Source organism: Anolis sagrei, chromosome 5 (genome assembly GCF_037176765.1).
Source record: "Anolis sagrei isolate rAnoSag1 chromosome 5, rAnoSag1.mat, whole genome shotgun sequence".
Classification (NCBI taxonomy): domain Eukaryota; kingdom Metazoa; phylum Chordata; class Lepidosauria; order Squamata; family Dactyloidae; genus Anolis; species Anolis sagrei.
Window position 1 is genome coordinate 124,677,505 of NC_090025.1, and position 21,204 is coordinate 124,698,708.

At 41.4% G+C, this 21,204-nt stretch overlaps 1 protein-coding gene across 1 annotated transcript; it reads right to left on the reverse strand.

Moving 5' to 3' along the window:
- Nucleotides 1-9,335: 9,335 nt before the first annotated feature.
- On the reverse strand, nucleotides 9,336-17,903 carry LOC132777181 (secreted frizzled-related protein 2-like). The gene is made up of 4 exons (XM_060779546.2): nucleotides 17,629-17,903; nucleotides 14,945-15,114; nucleotides 11,202-11,294; nucleotides 9,336-9,646 (listed from the first exon to the last, which is right to left on the reverse strand). The coding sequence occupies exons 1-4, from the start codon at nucleotides 17,901-17,903 to the stop codon at nucleotides 9,336-9,338; spliced, it is 849 nt and encodes a 282-aa protein (XP_060635529.2).
- Between the last annotated feature and the right edge of the window lie 3,301 nt (nucleotides 17,904-21,204).

Below are 21,204 nucleotides of genomic sequence, written 5' to 3' on the forward strand. Positions count from 1 at the left end.
CAATACTGGCTAGATCATGGTAACCTGCAACTAAGGGGTCTTCCACACTGCTCCTATATCTCAGGATCTGATCCCTCAGTTTATCCCAGGTTATCTGGGATAAACTCATCCCAGATATATATTCCAGTTTAAAGCAGATAATCCGGGATCATATACTGGGATAAAGGGCAGCATGGAAGGGCCTTAAGGATATGATTGGATGCCACTGAGTTAATTAAATTACCTGACTCCCAGTCCCAACATACCGGTAGTGCTGGTGGGCCCAAAGTTATGAGGGTTATCTGGAAAGTAAGGTTACAAGGCATGTAGCTTTTGTGGGGAATTTTTGCAGGGGAAGTTGGTATTACCGCCATGTAGCAGGAAGCCAGCGGAAGCGAACGAGCAGTGCCAGTTGTCAGTAGCTCATAGACTGGCATTGTGGTGAAGATTAGAGATGAGAATCCTCATTCTGTTTCCCTCCAAGTGCAAAGTTCGTGCTGTAAAATGCTAAGGACATGAATGCCACTGCGATTCATTGCGAAATCGTTTCAGTTTATGGAGAGGACCTAATGTCAAGACAGCATGTGACAAAATGGGTACGGAATATATTGTGAGACTATGAAGAAACTTTGCAGAGCCATCCAAAACAAATATCGTGGGATGTTGACAATGGGAGTCTTTCTCCTTCATGACAATATGCAACTGCATACCACTCATGCAACATAAGAGTTGTTGACTTCATTTGGTTGGGATGTTTTAAGCTACCCCTCTCACATCCCCAATCTCGGACCCAGTGATTATCATCTGTTCACTAAATTGGAGGAACACCTTGGTGGAAAACACTTTTCTGACGATGACGAGGTGAAAATCTAAGTGACAAACTGCCTGAAAAAGGTGGAGGGAAACTTCTATTACACAAGCATCAAAAACCCAACTCACGGTTGACAAAATGTATTGAACTGAATGGTGATTATGTGGAAAAATAATGCAATACGTATGGTATAATCCATGTAAGTTTTATTAAAATATATTCATTCTTTGCATATTAAAAAAATCTTGTAACCTTACTTACCAGATAATCCTCGTACTTAGAGTGACTTCAATAGTATCCTCTCTAGGAAATTGCTAGGTCTCCCAGTGTGACTCTATGGCAACTTCTGGGAGAAGGACCAAGCAATTTCTTAGAGTGAAACTGCAGATATGGGTCCTGTAGTTATTAAGGTAATTGCCTCACCAAACAGTAAATTGTGCCAGGAATAAAAACTACAGAGATTGTTTCTCATAAATTCACTAACAGGGACACTGAAGCTAATAAAACCCAGTAGCATCAGAAAATAATAGCTAAATCTGGGTACAATGTAAAAGGTGGCCTATGGTTAAGGAACACACCTTAGTAAGTCTTAGACTTGCAAGCTCCTCTGACTGCATCCCATATGGAAGAGACTGGAAGCTTGTGTTTCATTGTGTACTAATGTCAGTTTACTATAACATCCAAATCCTAAGTTTTGCTAATATGGAATCATTATCTTTTGGAATAAGTCAGCCTCTTACATCATGGTTTGAAAACAACCTAAAACTCTTCATAGCTATGGAGGTGAAGGCAGAAAGGAATAGGGAAAAGTGAAAGCTTGAAGCACACCTAGATTCATTCCTGTGATTATTTTCAAAAGTGTAACACAGCTTCCTGTTACCTGAAGTTTGACTCATAAATTTCTCTTGTTCCCAGTCTGGGGTACCAAGATGTATTGCACCACAATTTCCAGAAGCTCCATGGCTATTGGACAAGGGATATTGTTGTCAAACAATATCTGGACACCAGGCTTGGAAACCTCTGGTGTATAATTATCCAAAGTATGTGGACTTTACACTGGCATTACATAGATAATCTTCTTAAGCTGTGCATGCCACTCTGGGTGTAAAAACCAGTGAGTCACCCCACTCGCTTCCTTCAAAACCCACAGGACAAGTACTGATACATAAGCATTGGACTTCCCAAATTCTGCCTCCTCCATTCCGCCTTTCTACTCAACAGGAAATCTTCCCCCATAGCCTCTCCCTCTTCAAACACTTTTCATTCTTAACAGAGATGGCAGAGCTCTGCTTGGTCAAGAGAAGCTACCTTAACCCAAATACCAGTCTTTTAAGTTGGTGATCCTCTGCATTAAAAGAGTGAATGTATTTTACTGCCTTTGAATTCAGTCCTCTTGTGGTTAATAGAGGCGGCCTTCATCTCTATCAGCCCTCCCACAAGATGACCTTACTTATTCCCTACTTGATGTGATAGCTACACTTTGTGGCCATATCAAATGCTTTGAAGATTAAGATCTTCTGGGGAGGTCCTGCTCTCGGCCCCAACAGCTTCACAGGTGCAACTGGTGGGGAGGAGGGACAGGGTCTTCTCGGTGGTGGCCCCATGGAGGTCGGAGGTCGTCCCCCTCCCTCCTGACCTTTAGGAGACAGCTACAGACCTGGCTGTGGAACCAAGCATTCGGCCCATCATAGGAATATTTAAAGTTAAAATGAAAGTTGAAAGTGTAATGACCCAGGACTGTTTACAACAACGACTATGTCTCTGTGTGATAGGTGATGTTATTTTATGTGATATGTTTAATAATGTTTAATGTTTTATTAGAGGAGGGTCAATTTTAATGTTTTATACTGTTTTTATTGATGACGTTGAATTGTTGCCAACACTGTGAACTGCCCTGAGTTCCCTTCGAGGTTGAGAAGGGTGGTATACAAATATCGCAAATAAATAAAATAATAAATAAATTGGGGTGCTTCTTGCTCTCTTCTTACTATTTTTTTCTTCCCTGTGTGTTTCCAGTAGAGTTAAGGCGTTCATTCACTCTTCCATTAATTCAGTTCCCAGTCTTTGCAGGAGGACTCCAACTGATTTTTTTGCTAATGTTTGGTTTTCTATCTTTGTTTGCTTTATGTTGATTAGACCTCATTTCAGTGCTGTCAAAGCAGTTTCTCTCTATCTGCAGCTCCACATTATTTTGAATAGGAAAATACATTTGAAGATCTCCTTCTGTTTACTTGTCTGTGGCTCGTTTCATAACCTTTTCAGATGAATCAGCCAGTAACTGCTTTTTGTTAGCCTACTTCTTTTATTTAGCTGGTAGTGCTTCAAGCTCTTGTCTGGTGCTTCCATCTTTGTTGGTGCACGCACATACAAACATGAACTTTAGAACCACTACAGACAGTCTAGGACACAGAGCAAAGGATTCAAACTGCAGGAAAAGAGATTCCACCCGAACATTAGGAAAAACATTTTGAAAAAAGACCTGTCAACAGTGAAATATGCTGCTTTAAAGTGTGACAAGGGCCCTTCCACACAGTCAAATAACCCAGAATACAAAGGCAGAAAATCCCACAATATCTACTTTGAAGTGGGTTATCTGAGCCCACACTGCCATTTATTCCAGTTCAAAGCAGAAGATATGGGATTTTATTCCGCTGTGTGAAGGGAGCCAAAAGTCTTCTACTCCTGATGCTTTTAAACAGAGGCTGGATGACCATCTATCGGGAGTGTTTTGATTATGTGTTTCTGTATGACAGAGGGTTAGACTGGATGGCCTTTGGGGCCTGTGATGCATGCCAAAGACCCTATACCATCAATTTCTTTTAATGATAAACAAGTTAGTGAGCTTTGAAAGCTAACATACTGTTGTCGCAGATGGACCTAGCTTTGTCTTGCAATCGAGTACGAGTTGGCTTAAAGAGTACAAGCAGTCCTTTTGCAGCAGCACATGTATTCCCTCTTTTGCTGGATGTCGTTATTTATTAGCGTATTTCTACCAATGCAGCCCTAAACTTTTTAGTCACTTCCTTATTAGTAGCATGGTGAGATTTTAGGCATGGAGTGGACAATAGGCTTGTGCAATAGGGGTAAACCTTGACCTGTTTAGTGTCCTGGTTTTCGTTTGGGGCCGTGATCCAACTTTTAGGAGCCTCCCAAAATCGAGAGAGCAAAAATCTGTTTTTGCTCTGGGATCCCAAAAGATCAGTTTTCTATTGGCCCATTATGGGGGTGGGGAGCTTTGTAGGCTCCCCTACACACCATTTTAGGTATTTAAGCTGTTTCTATTCTAGAGGAGAGGTGCTCAGCTGCAGGCTGGCATGTGCTTTAAGACGGCTTCTGACCTGTTTTTCTACTCTAGAGGAAGCGCTCGGCTGCAGGCAGGCATGCACACTTTCTGGGCCTGCATAATAATAATAATAATCATCATCATCATCATCATCATCTTTATTTCTAACCTGCCACCATCTCCCCAAAGGGGACTCGGGGCAGCTAACATGCCACACATGAACTCTTTCCAAGGCAAGGGGGCAAGTTCTGTTTCTTACTCTAGAGGAGGTGCTCGGCTACAGGTAGGCATGCGCGCTTTCTAGGCCTGCATGCCACACGCACACTTTTTTCAAGGCAAGGGGGCTGCTCACGTAGGCTAGGATCTGGGATTGGCTTGCTTTTATGTCGAGCTGATTTTCGTACTGAAGGTAACTAAAGTAATGAAAGGATGAATGTAATGAAGGAAAATGGATCTGCGCACAACCCTAGTGAGCAACAAATTAAACCACAGCAATAAAAAGACATATTAATCTAATAAACAAGAACATCAAGATCATCAGCAACAAAACAATTAGGTTCTAAGAAGTTTTTTTTTTAAAAAATTCTGTTTCAGTTAATTGTGAGTTCTACTGAGCAATAGGATTATATAGTTGGTTCTCCATATCCACATATTCTGCATCCTTGAATTGAACCACCCACAACTTGAAAATATTACTCCCAAAAATATACAAAAAACAAATCTCAATGTTGCCATTTTATATAAGGAACATCATTTTATTGGTCCATTGTATGGAATTTTGGTATCCTTGTACTCCTGACTGCTTTTCTTCTTGTTGGCTTACTTGTCTCTTTTTCTATCTACTCTTGCCTTTAAACCCAGTTGTAATTCCGGATCTCTCCCCACAGCTTCCATCCAGCTTCTATCCTAGAGATAATAGAAAAAATGATTTCCATATTGCTACAGGGAAGAACTTGCCAGGATTATATCTGGATTGGGCAGCTGCATATCCTTCTCAGGGCCCTTCCACATAGCCATACAACCCAGAATATTGAGGCAGATAATCCACAATATGTGCTTTGAACTGGGTTATCTGAGTCCACACTGCCATGTAACCCAGTTCAAAGCAGATAATGTGGGATTTTGAGCATGGGATGGTCAGATAATGTTACTGGAAAATGATTTTAACAAGATGACACTGGTGAGTACATGTTTTAATGGTTTTTATATATGTTTTTATATTGTTATGTTGATTGTTTTAATTGCACTCTTATGAATGTATGGCATCAAATCATGCCAATCTGTAACCCGCCTTGAGTTGCTGTATGGTTAAATAAGGCAGGCTATTAATGTCGTAAATAAATAAAAAATATATATATACAGCTGTGTGGAAGGGGCCTCCGATCCCTGAAATTTAAGTCCTAAAGGATCAGAAGCCCTTTGGGAGCAGGATGGAGAAGCAAAGGGTTGTTCAATGTATTGTCGAAGGCTTTCATGGCCGGAATCACTGGTTTGTTGTAGGTTTTTCGGGCTGTATGGCCATGTTCTAGAGGCAAAGGATTGTTCATTGTTCACTGTGCTGTCTGGAAGGACAACGCAGAAAAGTGAGGCTCCAAAACAGGAGGAAGTTAATTAACTGAATCTCTTCGCTTTGGCAAGGTGATAATAAGGCTTTCAAACATTAACAGTTGTTGTGACTGGCTGGCATAAAGAAAATTGGATAATCCATTGTCTGATTTGGGGAGGAGGATGATCCTTGGAAATATGGCCATGATCAATCAAACGTTATCACTCTGTGACTGGCTATACCTCTTGAATGCCTGCCCATTGCACAGCTGGTAGCCTTCCACAGTAAATCTGGCTTCCTAAACCCAACAAATTGAAGCAACAACCTAACTGTAGGCAGGCAGTGGATCTCGATTGTTAGAACACAGTTTGGTTCTGTTGCCGGGAGGCACAAAGAAGATGCTTACATGATGACTTAGCTCAAGGAGTGTCCTGCTATGCAAGCATTTGCAGATGTTTCTTGTTTCCAGGGTTTATTTGGCATGATGCTAGAGCGGGAAGTGCTATGAATTCCTACTGGAAATTCTCTAGGAAAAACTTTTACTCAGCTACCTATGTTCTGTGTAGATTTTTAACTGCCATTAATTTCCTACATATGATTTTTTTTTTTTTTTTGCTTATCTCAGATGTCAAATTTGGGGCCTTTCTTCCCAATACATATACACAGCGTATGATCACATTGTAACACTTGTATTCTTTAAAGAGGACTGAAGTGTTTGTTTTGTTGGTACTATAGTAATATATATACTAAACAGGTATGGCCCATACATTTTATTGCTTGAAGTGATAGATTCCAAACAGATTTAGAAATATTTTCCAAATGTTTAGTGTCCTATCAGAAGCTTTTGGATAACAACTCCCATCAGCCACCATTATTGACTATACTACTTGACTGTTGGTAACTATAATACAATATTAAGTTGCTGTGAGTTTTCCGGGCTGTATGGCCATGTTCCAGGAGCATTCTCTCCTGACGTTAAACCCACATCTATGGCAGGCATCCTCAGAGGGTTGTGCATCATGTCCAGTCGAAAGCTTTCTCACAACCTCTGAAGATGCCTGCCATAGATGTGGGCAAAATGTCAGGAGAGAATGCTTCCAGAAAAAGGCCATACAGTCTGGAAAACTCACAGTAACCCAGTGATTCTGGTCATGAAAGCCTTCGGCAAAACTAAATGAGACTCTAGTATTGCCAGGTTCTCACACTAATAATAAGGGATATTTGAAATTTATGACATGCTGAATTGGCAATCAGGAGGTAGCTAATAAGAAGTTTGCATTCTACTAAAATACGAATTGAAAGTACAGTAAAGTCAGCTCCATATTTTTCTGTAAACTTAGCATTGGTCCTCCACATTTGCAGGCTTACCTTTTGAAGAGTTGATTGTCATGTTCTCTCTAATGATATCTAAGTCCTCCAGCATGATTCTATGGCAAACTTATGGCAGACGTTGGCCATAGAATCATACTGAAGGACCTAGAGATTCTTATAGAGAACAAATCTTTAGGTCCCTAGGTCCTCCAGCACAATCCCATAGTCGCCATCTAGTGGAAGTTGACCACAAATGGCATAGGGATTCCTATAGAAGTGTTTCTTTAAGTTAAAAATTGTTTTTAATTTGTTTCCCCCCACTTTTTTGAGCATCCTGCACCCATGACCCCTGTGAAAGTGGGGATACTGCTGTAACCCCTGTGAAAGTGGGGATACTGCTGTTCGTTTTGAGTGACATCATAACTGAAAATCTACTGGATGAATTGCACCCAAATATGGCCACAAGACACCTACTAATGCAAGGTGTGACCATCACTCAGAAAATTTGATTTTGTCATTTGGGAGTTGTAGTTGCTGGGATTTATAGTTCACTTACAATCAAAGAGCATTCTGAACTCCACCAATGATGGAATTGAACCAAACTTGACACTCAGAACTCCCATGACCAACAAAAAACTCTAGAAGGGTTTGGTGGGCATTGACCATGAGTTTGGGAGTTGTAATTCTCCTACATCCAGAGAGCACTGTGGACTCAAACAATGAGGAATCTAGACCAAACTTGACACGAATATTCCATATGCCCAAATATGAACACAAATGGAGTTTGGGGGAAATAGACCTTGACATTTGGGAGTCATAGTTACTGGGATTTATAGTTCACTTACAATCAAAGAGCATTCTGAACCCCACCAATGATAGAATTGGGCCAAACTTCCCACACAGAACTCCCATGACCAACAGAAAATACTGTTTTCTTGCCCTTAAGCAGGGCAAGAAAACATAATCTAAGCCCTCCTGACAAAGAGCCATCCAGATATATATGTATATGACAGATACAATATCATAGATTTGAAATGTTGCATGTTCCAGAGTAGGCAAACCAGACAATCTTTACATAAACACTGACAAAGAAGCAGCAAGAAATACTGTTTACCCACAAACATAAAGAAATTATATATATTAGAAACCCAACACTTTCTCATTACTTTATTTTCCGAATCACCAGACTGGGCCACAGCAACATGTGGCAGGGGTTGGCTAGTTATCTTTAAATAATACGATGTACACATGTATGTCTTTCAGAATGGTTGTCACCCCAAAATATAATTTTGGCATCATGTTCAGTCTAAGGCTTTCTAGTCTTCAAGCAGGAGGTAGCCCTTATAAAAAGGAACACCCGTTAGTTGTATGTAAGGTTGAATATTTCTGGACTTCAAATAAGGAATATCTGTTGTAATAAGAGATACCTGGCACCCTAGGAGAGCCATAAGCACAAATGTCAAGACAACATTTTAAAGAGGAAACATCCATATCTAAAGAAGGCGCACTGAGATTCAATGCACTTTGTAAGCAATTTTAATGAGATGATAATCAAAATGTACACAGTACTAAACAATTTATATTTATAAACATTTAAAAGAAGTCATATTATGCCATCAATGTCTTAATGATAAGATGATCTAAGGAGGAAAAAATATTTACACTCATAACAGGTAAAATACAGAACCAAATTGTTATTGATTCCATTATACCTGATAAAGATGATCCTAGAAGAATTTACATTGTATTTCGTAAATGTATGTATATTTACAAGATACAGTGTTGCCTCACTTACCGCGGGTGTTATGTTCCAGGACCACCCGTGAAAAGTGAAAATCCGCAAAGTAGGGACATTCCGAGGGTGAGACAGAAGCGAGGAGAAATTTAACGGCACAGCACACCTTTTTTTTTGCTAGCTATAAGGAAGGGGCTATAAGGCCGTGATTTACATACTGCTTTTTTAAGTGATTGGCTGCCTCTCTCCAGAGGGGGAGGGTGAAATCCCCATCGTTGCCAGGAGGCATAAACCCACAAAACAGCAAGTCCACGAAAAGCGAACCGTGAAGTAGCAAGGGAACACTGTACTTCTAAAATTATGGAGAGGCTGCCTCTAAAGTGTTTTGGTCATGGCACATCCACTATGGACATAACATACCCCATTTCAGTATGACTGTCAGATTGAATCTTAATTGTTCCAGATTAGTTCTGGAATGTGGATGCTCACAATCTGTAGGGATTTTGTGTGTGGCTCAATTAAAACTCTAATATAAACATAAACGAGGCCAAAAGAAGCCATTTTCCACATTATAGTTTACCTGTTCCACTTTTGCAAGGTTGGATAACAACTTTTTGCTCACACATTCTCAGCCTGACATATACAGATGATAAAATGGCACAATAGTGAACTATACACACTTATGATGCCTCCATTTCCAAGTTGCCAAACTCAACTGAGAATCCTGCCTCGGCCAACAATACACCTGCTTGACTAAGACGCTGCTTTGTTGCATGGTTCCCACAATGAGATATGCCATGGGGTGGCAAGCCCGGCTCATTTGTCGAGTACAGTTTTCATTGATCAGTAACCACTGCTGCATTGCACTGCAAGTTTCAGAAGACAAGAGCAACTCCTGGTTAAGAAACTTGACTTGGCAGTCAATATTGTGTTCTTGAACTTCGAAGAGTGGTGGTTTCCTAGACAGTTTCACCTTGACTGCTGTGAGGGCAGAAAAAGAAAACAGATGTGTCATTTCTTTTGTTCAACACCTTTCTGCAATTTGAAAAAAAAAATGGTCTTAATCCAGAGAAGCTATGGTCGCAATCTATGGAATGCTAAATGTGTCACTGCAGGCATAACATTTGCCCGGCCTAGTTTTTATTGTATCACGGTGTGCTGTTTTACTGTTTACTGTTATTGCTTTAATGTTTTTGATTTGTTTTTAGTTTATATGTAATTGTTATATTGTTATTTTATTGTGGCCTTGGCCTGGTGGGAAGACATGGGGAATGGGCTCTTCTTTCAGCCCCACACACTCCTGCCAGGACCCTGACCCGAATATAAGCCTGAAAAAAAGGCTGAAAAACTCGGTTTATAGTCGAGTATATACGGTAATTGATAGTTTTATGTTACTGTTGTTTTATGTCAGGTTTTCATGTTTTGTAAAGCATTGTCATTTTCTGTGAATATGTTGGAAACCACTTTGAGTCACCCCTGGGGTGAGAAAAGTGGTATATAAATGAAATAAATAAATAAATATCAGGTTGGAAAACATGGTAATTTCACTCGGTTACAGATAAATTTACTTCCCCTCATTCACCAGAACTAGTGTTGTATATTGTTGAGTTTGCTCTTTAACATAATTGTCATGTTATTTTGAAATCTATGATCCTATCAACAGTATAGCTGTAGGTGTAATATCAGAATTTAATATCATGATCATCTGTTTGGCGTAATCCTCAAATAATTAAAAGTATTTGGTACACTTTGAACATAGTGAGGGCTTGGCATTTATCCAAAGCAAATCACAAATTACTCACCTGAAGTGGCTATTTTTAGATAACATCAGCACTAATCATATTAGGGTCCATCTCTACACTGCAGAATTAAAGCACTTTCACACTATTTTAACTGTTATAGCTCAAATTATGGAATCCTCAGATTTGTAGTGTGGTAAGGCACCATCGCTCTTTGGCAGAAAAGCCTAAAGATAAAAGTTTCCCCTTGACATTAAGTCTACTTGAGTCCGACTCTGGAGGGTGGTGCTCATCTCAATTTCTAAGCCTGGAGATGAGAGCTAAGAGCTGGAGTTGTCCGTAGACACCTCCAAGGTCATGTGGCCAGCATGACTGCATGGAGTGCCATTACCTTCCCACCAGAGTGGTACCTATTGATCTACTCACATTTGCATGTTTTTGGACTGCTAGATTGGCAGAAGCTGGGGCTAACGACGGGAGCTCACTCTGTTCTGCCAATTCAAAGTGCTGACCTTTCGGTCAGCAAGTTCTGCAGCTCAGTGGTTTCACCTGCTGCGCTATTGTGGCCCCTTAGATCTTAGATTGTGGCCTTAGATCTTGTAAAACCACAACTTCCGTGATTCCATCGCATTGCGCCATAGCAGTTCAAGTGGTGTCAAACTTTATTTATTGTGCAGTAAACCAATAGCCATTTTATTAATCCATACGGTATCCAAGGATCAAGTCTGGATGAGGAGGAATTCAAATGAAGAAAGGTATTAATGCTTCACTTATTTTTTCATTCAATAAAGACTTACCAAAACTATTGGCACAAATACTGTTTATCGCTCTTTTGTTTGCACTGAATTCTTCAATTTCAGGGCAATCTTGGCAAGTAGCTGTTGGAAAAACTGGTAATGAGAAAAGAAAAAATATGTTTTGTCTTGAGGTTGGATTTTATTCCAGAGAAAATAAAGCTGTTATGTAAGATGTACAAAAGCAACGCTGGGTATTTCCAATAACAAAAAAAGATAAGACTAACACAGGGACTCAGAGCGGCTGTCAGGCTTTCATCCTCAATGTCTCATTTAAGTGCAAAGAAGTCGTGGGTCTCCAGATGTTGATCACTTATGCCTCCCATGGCCCTTTGCCACCTGTCAGGCTGATGGGAATCGGTGGGAACTGCAGTCAACAATATCTGGAGGGCCATAATTCCCTATTTATTTATTTACTACATTTATATCTACCCTTCTCACCCCGAAGGGGACACAGGGCAGCTCACAACAAAGGCACAATGCCTTGAATACATATAAAAATAAAACATCATATACTTTAAATTACATAGTTCCCTAGCCCTAACTTGTGCTTTATTTCTCCAGGGAAGGTCACATCACACCAAACTACTGTGCGTTAGTTTACATAATAGATACATAGTAAAGGTAAAGGTTTCTTCTTGACATTATGTCTAGTCAAGTCCGACTTTGAGGAATGGTGCTCATCTCCATTTCTAAGCCAAAGAGCCAGCGTTGTCTGTAGACATCTCCTAGGTCATGTGGCCAGCATGATTGCATGGAGCGCCGTTACCTTCCCACCAAAACAGTAGCTATTGATATACTCACAATTGCATGTTTTTGAACTGCTAGGTAAGGCTAACAATGGGAGCTCATCCCATCCTGCGGATTTGAAATGCCAACTTAGCAATTTCTGCAGCTTAACCAGCTGAACCACCGCAGCCCCCCCCCCCCCCCGCAAATAGATGCATACTGAGTTGAATATCTTCAATATCCATCTCACTTCACTAGCACAATTGCACCAGTTCACTAATCTAAAGTCCCATGCTTAAACTTTGGCACACCCTCATAAAGCCACCTTCTTGCATTACTACCTACCCAGCCTACTATTAAGATTTATTATTATTATTTCAGCACGATTGGGCGATTCTAGGATTCTTAAAAAATATGTGTGTATAATAAATGCAAAGCAAGCACCTTATGGCAGGGCAAGGGTAAGTTTGCCAGCTTCATATGATGAAGTCTGTTGTTAGTCTATTGATTTGTAATGTTTCCATGGAATTACGAAATTTGTTTAAAGGTTACATTTATACCCTGTCTTTCTTTTCACAAGGACCCTGTGACTGTGAGCTACACCATCCTTGGAAAAAGCGGCAGGCCAGTGGGCAGTGAGATTCATAGCTATGGCTCTTCAAACCCGGCTTACTACATCACTCTGGCATACGAATGTCAACACTTATTTCTCAAATTATTTGTAATGCTACAGTACAGGAGAAGAGTCCCAAATGTACATTTTATTGAATTAATCTAATACCCTACACATTTGTATACTTTTGAATATGGCATAACAACCATATTTAACTGAAAGATGGATAAGGAAAGCATGTGGTGCCATTGCAAATGTGGTGCTGTTGTTGATTGCAAATCATGCATTTCCCCCTTATCTGCACATCCACTTGCATACTGTTGCAGTTCTCCAGTGTGCAAAGATCATGTAACTCTATAAACAAAAGTTATATTCCATCTCAGTCACATTTTTTTGGTTAGGTTTGAATCTTGACTTTAAATCCTTCAGCAAAATTTGAGAACAGCCAACACAAAAAGGGATACTATCAGTAGGCATGTTAAAATGTTAAAATGCTTTATTATTATTATTATTATTATTATTATTATTATTAGTCCCGAATGGGACTCAGGGTGGAGCACAACATATATTCAACGGTGGAACATACAATAAACTATAAACATATATAAACATTAAAACTAGTCATCTCCGCTTTTAAAATCTATTGGGGTTTTCAGGCTGTATGGCCATGTTCTAAAAACATTCTCTCCTGACCTTTCTCCTGCATCTATGGTGGGCATCCTCAGAGGTTGTGAGGTCTATTGGAAAACTAGGCAAGTGGGGTTTATATATCTGTGGGATGTCCAGGGTGGGAGAAAGAACTCTTGTCAGGAGGGAATGCTTCTAGAACATGGCCATACAGCCCGAGAAACCTACAACAACCCTGTGATTCTGCCCACGAAAGGCTTTGACAATAAATTAAAATCAATTGGTTAAGTCATCTCAGATCAGCAGAGTAAAATTCTTATTGTTACCTTATTGTACTTTCCCAATGGCTTGATCACACAGCCAAGTTTTTACCATCTTTCTGAAGGACAAGAGGGAGGGGGGCTGATCTAATTTCACCAGGGAAGGAGTGCCATAGCCAAGGGGCAATCACTGAGAAGGCCCTCTCTCTTGTCCCTGCCAATTGCGCCTGTGACGGTGGTGGGACCGAGAGCAGGGCCTCCCCAGAAGATCTCAGTCTCTGTGGTGGTTCATAGAAGGAGATATGTTTGGACAGGTAAATTGGGCTGGGGCCATATAGGGTTTTATAGGCCAAAGCCAGTACTTTGAATTGTGCCTGGTAGCAAACTAGCAGCCAGTGGAGCTGATGCAACATGGGAGTTGCATGCTCCCTGTATGCCGCCCCATTTATTAACCTGTCTGCCTCTTGTTGGACTGTTTGAAGCTTCCAAACAGTCTTCAAAGACAGCCCCATGTAGAGTGCGTTCCAGTAGTCTATCCTAGATGTAATGAGAGCATGAACCACTGTGGCCTATTCTGACTATATATATAGCAACCTGACTAGTAGCATGTAATTAACCCGTAGCAGAGATCCTGCATTGTCAGATTTAGGCATGCCATTGTAAATCCATCATTGTAGCTATGCCTCCTGATTTGGCCTTCTAAAACTACATTAGAAGCCAGGCAGCTTCAACTGAAGAGCATCTGAGGTGCTCGAAAGTGGAGTGCTGAAGAGTCCAGTAGGATTATAGTGTGGAAAGTGCAAGAAAGACCCACTTGTTGGTATGGCAGCCTGGCTTCTAAGGTGGACATTTGCAGTCATCGCAATGGTTCAACAACCGTAAATGTGAATTGCAATTTTTATGATGTTGTAAGTCTGGCTGATGGCATCGTAAATACCGAACAGCTTGCCAGCCCATATGTGGGCAGGAAGCTGCTTCAGGAGCTTTTGGAACAGATAAATGACAAAATATGTCCTGTGTGTCCCCTCCAGTTCTCAATCACATTTCCCCAGAGCTGCTTTTCTACTGGAAAAATGAGAGCTGTCAGACATTAAAAAGCATGCTTGCATATATCACATTGTTAACTTCGGAGAACTAAGCAACACATTCAGTAAAGTGATATGGTAGCCTCTTTCCTGTATTGTACCCAGTGAAAGGGAAGATGGAAAATAATGTATTTATATTACTTTTTTACTTATTAGAATAAGCTCACTGTCCCAACAGAGTGGCTATTCAATCTGCATATAGATCGCTACCCAGAACAGAGAGGACAAGATCAGAACAAATCGAAGTGTTTTACATATGTGTGGAAGTACAGTGGAAACTTGTTTATGTTTTCTCAGAATTTCCCAGTGGCTTTTAGCTGGGGAATTCTGTGAACTGTGGACCAAAAACAATGATTCATCTGAGTTCTCTGTTTATGTATGTTTTAAATAAATGATTTCATATCTACCATCTATAAACACTGCTTAATGTACCTCTGGGAAAAGGTTTAGCTTCTTTGGTGAGGGATGGAAGGCAACTGTCCTCATCTGTTGGAAACCGGTCACAATTCAAATTGCTGGGCCAGAAGTGCCCTTGGCAGTTCAAGACAGGAGTACAGCTTTCCCGAATGGCAAGGCACATGCTTCGGCAAGGGAGGATGAATCTGGTGGGGAAAAAACACACACATAATGTTGTTTGCAGAGCTAGTCTGGAAGGCCATTGAAATTTTTATACAACCATTATCTGGACTTTATGTCATACAGTAAATCCACACCTCATATTTCCTCGTTTCCTAATATAAAATAAACTATCAATTAGATTGGTTCAAAATATGCCAGATCTCGTTTTTAATATTGTTTGCGTAATAAACAACATTATTTTAGCTGAAAATTGAACTGGGATTGACTCTGCATTCCGTCTTTGTTGAATTGGGATGCTTAACAGTAGAGCTTAAACCAGTGGTTCTCAACCTTCCGAATGTCGCGACCTCTTAATACATTTCCTCAAGTTGTGGTGATCTCCAAACATAAAATTATTTTTGTTGCACTTCATAACTGTAATTTTGGTACTGTTATGAATCGTAATGTAAATATTTGATATGTAGGATGGACTTTCATTCACTGGACCAAATTTGGCACAAATACCCAATACACCCAAATTTGAATACTGGTGAGGTTGGGAGAGATTGATTTTGTCATTTGGGAGTTGTAGTTACTGGGATTTATAGTTAACCTACAATCAAAGAGCATTCTGAACTCCACCAAACCAGAACTCCTACGACCAACAGAAAATACTGGAAGGGTTTGGTGGACATTGACCTTGAGTTTTGGAGTTGTAGTTCACCTACCTCTAGAGAGCACTGTGGACTCAAACAATGATGGATCTGGACCAAACTTGGCACAAATACTCAATATGCCAAAATATGAACACTGGCTAAGTTTGGGGAAAATTGACCTTGATATTTGGAGGTTGTAGTTGCTGGGATGTATAGTTCACCTACAATCAAATAGCACTCTGAACCCAGCCCACAATGGATCTTAACCAAACTTGTCAGACTACCTACATGGCCAACACTGAATACTGGTGGGGTTGGCGGATGACTGTTTTTGAATTCTGGGAGTTGTAGTTCACCAACTCCAAAAAGAAAGAGAAGAGATCTTTAGCCTTCTCTGCTAAAGAGGCTCCTAAGACCATCAGAAATACATGTTTTCAGAGAGATAGCCAACGACCCCCTTATGATAGAAACGACCCCCTTACGACCCCCCCCCCCAGGGGTCCCGATCACCAGGTTGAGAAACACTGGCTTAGACTATAAAACTTGGAGAAAGTTTCCTTATTCTTTGGATGTCATGTTGGCTAGCAGAGTCAGGGAGCTATAATCCAAAAAATGAAAAAGAAAACCTTTCCAAAGATGCTCATCTATTGCATTTCTAGCCAGATCTAAATTCTTCAGAGGGTGCCAGTATTCCTGTATTAGGAAGCATCTGAGGAAGTATTTAATCTATGAAAGCTTATGCTGCCAACTTCATTATTTCAGTTAGTCTCTATGACATCCTTTTATTTACTTTTCTAAGTATATTTCACAAAGTGACATCATCTGGTCTCCCAAAACTTGATGAAAACATTATTTACTTATGTCCTATTGCTGGCAGAATTGATCCTTTCCACCATGCCACTAAGTAAATTTGAATAGGGAAAGGGTTATGATCACAACTATAGTATCATAGTAATGACTGAATAGGGATCATGAATATGAAACAGGTGAAGAAATACAGGTAACTGTTCAGTATACACTAAGTAGCTGATACAGAATACCAACCATCAACTTTTGAAATGATATACATAATTATAGACATACATATTATCTGATTGACAAACAAAGAATTTTATCTCCAATTATAATGTTTTCATCAGGTTTTGGGAGAAAGACTTAAGACCTCATCACATTAGAAAATGAATCCACTTTAAATCCGGTTTCTGCCTCCTGCAGAATTCTGGGCTTTGTAGTTTAGAGAGGAGTCTTTAACAACCTCACTAAACTACAAACCCCAGAATTCTGCAGGAGGCAGAAACCGGATTTAAAATGGATTCATTCTCTAGTGTGATATAGTTCTAGGTCATGTCACTTTGTGAAATATATTTAGATGGGTAGCAATGTGGAAACATTATTGAAGTTAAAATTCTTTGTTTCATATTCCTAATTCCTACTCAGTCATGATTATGATACTATAATTGTGATCATAGCCCCTTCCCTATTCAGCTTTACTTGGCATTAGTGGCATTTTAACTCCAATAATCTGGAGCCCCTGGTGGCGCAGTGGGTTAAACCCCTGTGCCGACAGGACTGAAGACCGACAGATCGCAGATTCGAATCCAGGGAGAGGCGGATGAGCTCCCTCTATCAGCTCCAGCTCCTCATGCGGGGACACGAGAGAAGCCTCCCAAGGATGATAAAAATATCAAATCATTCGGGCGTCCCCTGGGCAATGTCCTTGCAGACGGCCAATTCTCTCACACCAGAAGCGACTTGCAGTTTCTCAAGTCGATCCTGACATGACAAAAAAACCCCTGCCAATAATGTTTTCACCTTGCTACCCGTTGCTCTTCTTCCTCTCTTCTCAAGACACAAGGGTTAAACAGAAATTACTTGTATAGCTAAGCTACAGCTAGTACTTACATGTCCATACAGATAGGAGCAAAGAGGGAGCAGAAAAATGTCCTTGCGTGAGGATGGCAGCCAGTTCGCACAAGAGTCTCCCATCCAGTAAATTTCACCACAACTTCTTCCAAACTGGTGTGTCCCATTAAATTGGGCAACCTCATTTCTGAGGAGCTGACGTCGTAGCACTGGGAGAGTTCCTTGGGGATAGCTACACACTTGGTGGACAAGCTTATGTCAAAACCCGCTGCTGGGTGGAGAGCAAAGATGAGGATGAATGCTGCAGGAAGCATCTTGAGGTATTTCCAGAATTTAGAGAGAAGATGCAAAGAGTTCCTTGCAGGGCTGCCAGACTGTGGCAGATTGTGCTTTATGTACTGGCAGAACTCTGATTGTTATCAGCTGCTTATCAAAACACACAAGCAAGATGGTCTTACTACCAGTTTCGGAGACTGGTGTGGTAATCCCTGTGGGGGATGCATATTTATTTTTGAAAAGTTTGGAGGTGGTTTGTTGTAATCATTAAGTCATCATCATTGTGGTTGCTATATGTGAAACTTCAGAATCCTGCATTCATTTGAAAACTCTTTGGCTAAATGGCTGAGAAAACTTAGCAGAAACAGGCCTTTTTTGGGGAGGGGGCATGAAGGCAGACAATCTTCTGGTGTTTAGGGTTGTCTCCTTGATTTCAGGCCTGACTGGTTTGGCTGACAGTACAGACAAGGTGGATTATCAAGAGGAAATGCTTCACTAATTGACCCATGTCTCTTGCTTGACTTAGAAAGACTGGGAGAATGTTTCCTGATGGGTTCAAGGGCTAGAATGGAGATTGCATCTACCATAAAGAGACTAGTATTTGTAAGATGTCTTTTAACAAAGGCATTGGTAACTTGGTGTGTACAAAGAGATGACTGGAACTGATATGTTGTGTGTAAGCCGCCCTGAGTCCCTTCAGGGAGATGGTGGTGGGATGCAAGAATAAAGTTGTTGATGTTATTATTTGAAACACAAAAAGATTAGTACACAGCAAATAAGGTCACGCTGCTGGCTGTTGTATTGGATCACATTTCAGACACAGTGTCTAGGACTGTGTGATGTATCGGCGAATAATGCGTGCCAATCCCAGTAGGGTGACCTTTTGCAGCTGACAGGTGGTAATTTTATCAGCACCGATTGTGTTTAAGTGCAGGCCAAGGTCTTTAGGCACTGCACCCAGTGTGCTTTTTTTTGTCGTGTCAGGAGTGACTTGAGAAACTGCAAGTTGCTTCTGGTGTGAGAGAATTGGCCATCTGCAAGGATGTTGTCCAGGGGACGCCCAGATGATTTGATGTTTTTATCATCCTTGTGGGAGGCTTCTCTCATGTCCCTGCATGAGGAGCTGGAGTTGATAGAGGGTGCTCATCTGCCTCTCCCCGGATTCGAACCTGTGACCTTTCGGTCTTCAGTCCTGTTGGCACAGGGGTTTAACCCACTGCGCCACCGGGGGCTCCATCCAGTGTGCTGATCACCACTGGAACCACCTTTACTGGCTTGTGCCAGAGCCTTTGCATTGTTGTTGTTGTTGTTATTAATTATTATTATATAATTCTTATTGATGTTATGTGTTTATAACTGGTCAATCTGTCTGACAGGCAGTATGATGGAGTAGGTTCAGTGTTGGGCTATGCCTCTGGTGATCAGCATTTGAAACCCTGCTCAGCCAAGTGAACTCAATGGGTGTCATTAGGCAAGTCACTCTCTCTCAGCCCCAGAAGAAAGGCAAGCACCCCCTGAAGAAATCTTACCAAGAATTCCCTGCTATAGGTTTGCCATATAAACTCATTACATTGATGAGATGGTATGGGGCGATTCATCAGCTTCCAAGGTGAATCGGTGGGGCATTAGGGCAATCTGGGTGCCCTGCCTTTCCTGCAGCAATGCTTCCTTATCACACATGGAGAAGTATTGCCACTCTGCTTCCCCCTGTGCTGGCCCCGTTGTTCCCTATAGAACAAGGGACTCCTCCCATGTTCTGGATGCAGCATTGTAGGGATCCTCAGTTTATTTATTTATTTATTTATTTTATTTTATTTTATTTTATTTACTTCATTTTAAAAGGTAAATGGTGCCCACCATCTCATTACAGGGAGACCGTTGACTCTGGTGGTGGTTCATCTCCATTTCTAAGTGGAAGCTGACATCGTCCATAGACACCCCCAAGGTCATGTGGCTGGCATGACTGCATGGAGCGCTGTTACCTTCCTGCCAAAGCGGTACCTATTGATCTATTCACATGTGCATGTTTTCGAACTGCTAGATTGGCAGAAGTTGGGGCTAACAGCAGGAGCTCACCCCACTCTCTGGATTAGAAACTACCAGGGAAACTCAAAGCGGTTTCCAACAAAGTCACGGCAAAAATTCAATGCCTTACAACATATATAAAAACCTAGTATAAGAGGGGGTGCTGATCTAATGTTGGTAGGGAGGGAGTTCCATAGGCAAGGGGCCACCACTGAGAAGGCCCCATCTCTCGTCCTCACCAACCGCACTTGTGAAGGAGATGGGACTGAGAGCAGGGCCTTCTCGGACGATCTTAACCTCCTAGATGGTTCATAGAGGGAGATACGTTTGGAAAGGTAAACTGGGCCAGAACCATTTAGGACTTTATAGGCTAAAGCCTATAGTGGAAGGCAAAAGGAAGTGGAAGGCAAAAGGAAGAGGGGCCGACCAAAGGCAAGATGGATGGATGGCATCCTTGAAGTGACTGGACTGACCTTGAGGGAGCTGGGGGTGGTAACGGCTGACAGGGAGCTCTGGCGTAGGCTGGTCCATGAGGTCACGAAGAGTCGGAGACGACTGAACGAATGAACAACAACAACAGGCTAAAGCCTGCACTTTGAATTATGCTCAGTAGCGGACTGGCAGCCAATAGAGCTGGTGTAACGGGAGTTGTGTGCTCCCTGTACCCCACTCCAGTGAGCAATTTGGCTGAAGCCCGATGCACCAATTGGAGCTTCCGAACAGTCTTCAAAGGCAACCCCACGCTGATTGACGGAGTCTCTCCAGAAGTCAGTGTGCGTTGTGTGATGGGTGGTGTGGGGCTCCATTGATCAACTGGGGCACAAGCATCCTCTGACATTTGCAGCTCCCTGTATGATAAAGTCCTTAGAATCACTTGAAGGCACACAATTATAATCAATATGCCCATGTGTGATATAAATAAATACATGTGATGATAATGATGATAGCCACGCGTTAAAAGTCTTGTTTTATGTTTAATGATACCTAGATTCAGTTAGGTCGGCCGAGGCAAGGTATTCAGCTATCCTTTTCAATGCATGACAGGGCAGATGTAACTGCATGAAAAATGGAATTATCTCAGGAGGCCTGGGGCCCGCCATCTCATTACGGGGAGGCTGTCAGACAGCAGATGAAAAGGAGGCCTTTTGTCGCTGTCTAGAAGGGGACTGCCCCAGGTGTCACCCATGTATGACAAGCTGCTATTGCAAAACCCTTCACTGCGATGATATGTGCAGGAACTGAAATGTCAAAAAGAGCAGCACTAGAAGCAGAGATCCATTTAAAAAAGAGACAAGGTGCACACTTGGTTATTTG

Excerpts from the sequence above, each read along its gene's own strand:
- LOC132777181 (XM_060779546.2), bottom strand. The coding sequence starts at position 17,903 with ATGCTTCCTGCAGCATTCATCCTCATCTTTGCTCTCCACCCAGCAGCG. Across the intron at positions 15,115-17,628 it reads GCTCCTATCTGTATGGACAT|ATTCATCCTCCCTTGCCGAA; the intron begins GTAAGTACTAGC and ends TTTCCCCACCAG. Across the intron at positions 11,295-14,944 it reads AGCTAAACCTTTTCCCAGAG|TTTTTCCAACAGCTACTTGC; the intron begins GTACATTAAGCA and ends TCTCATTACCAG.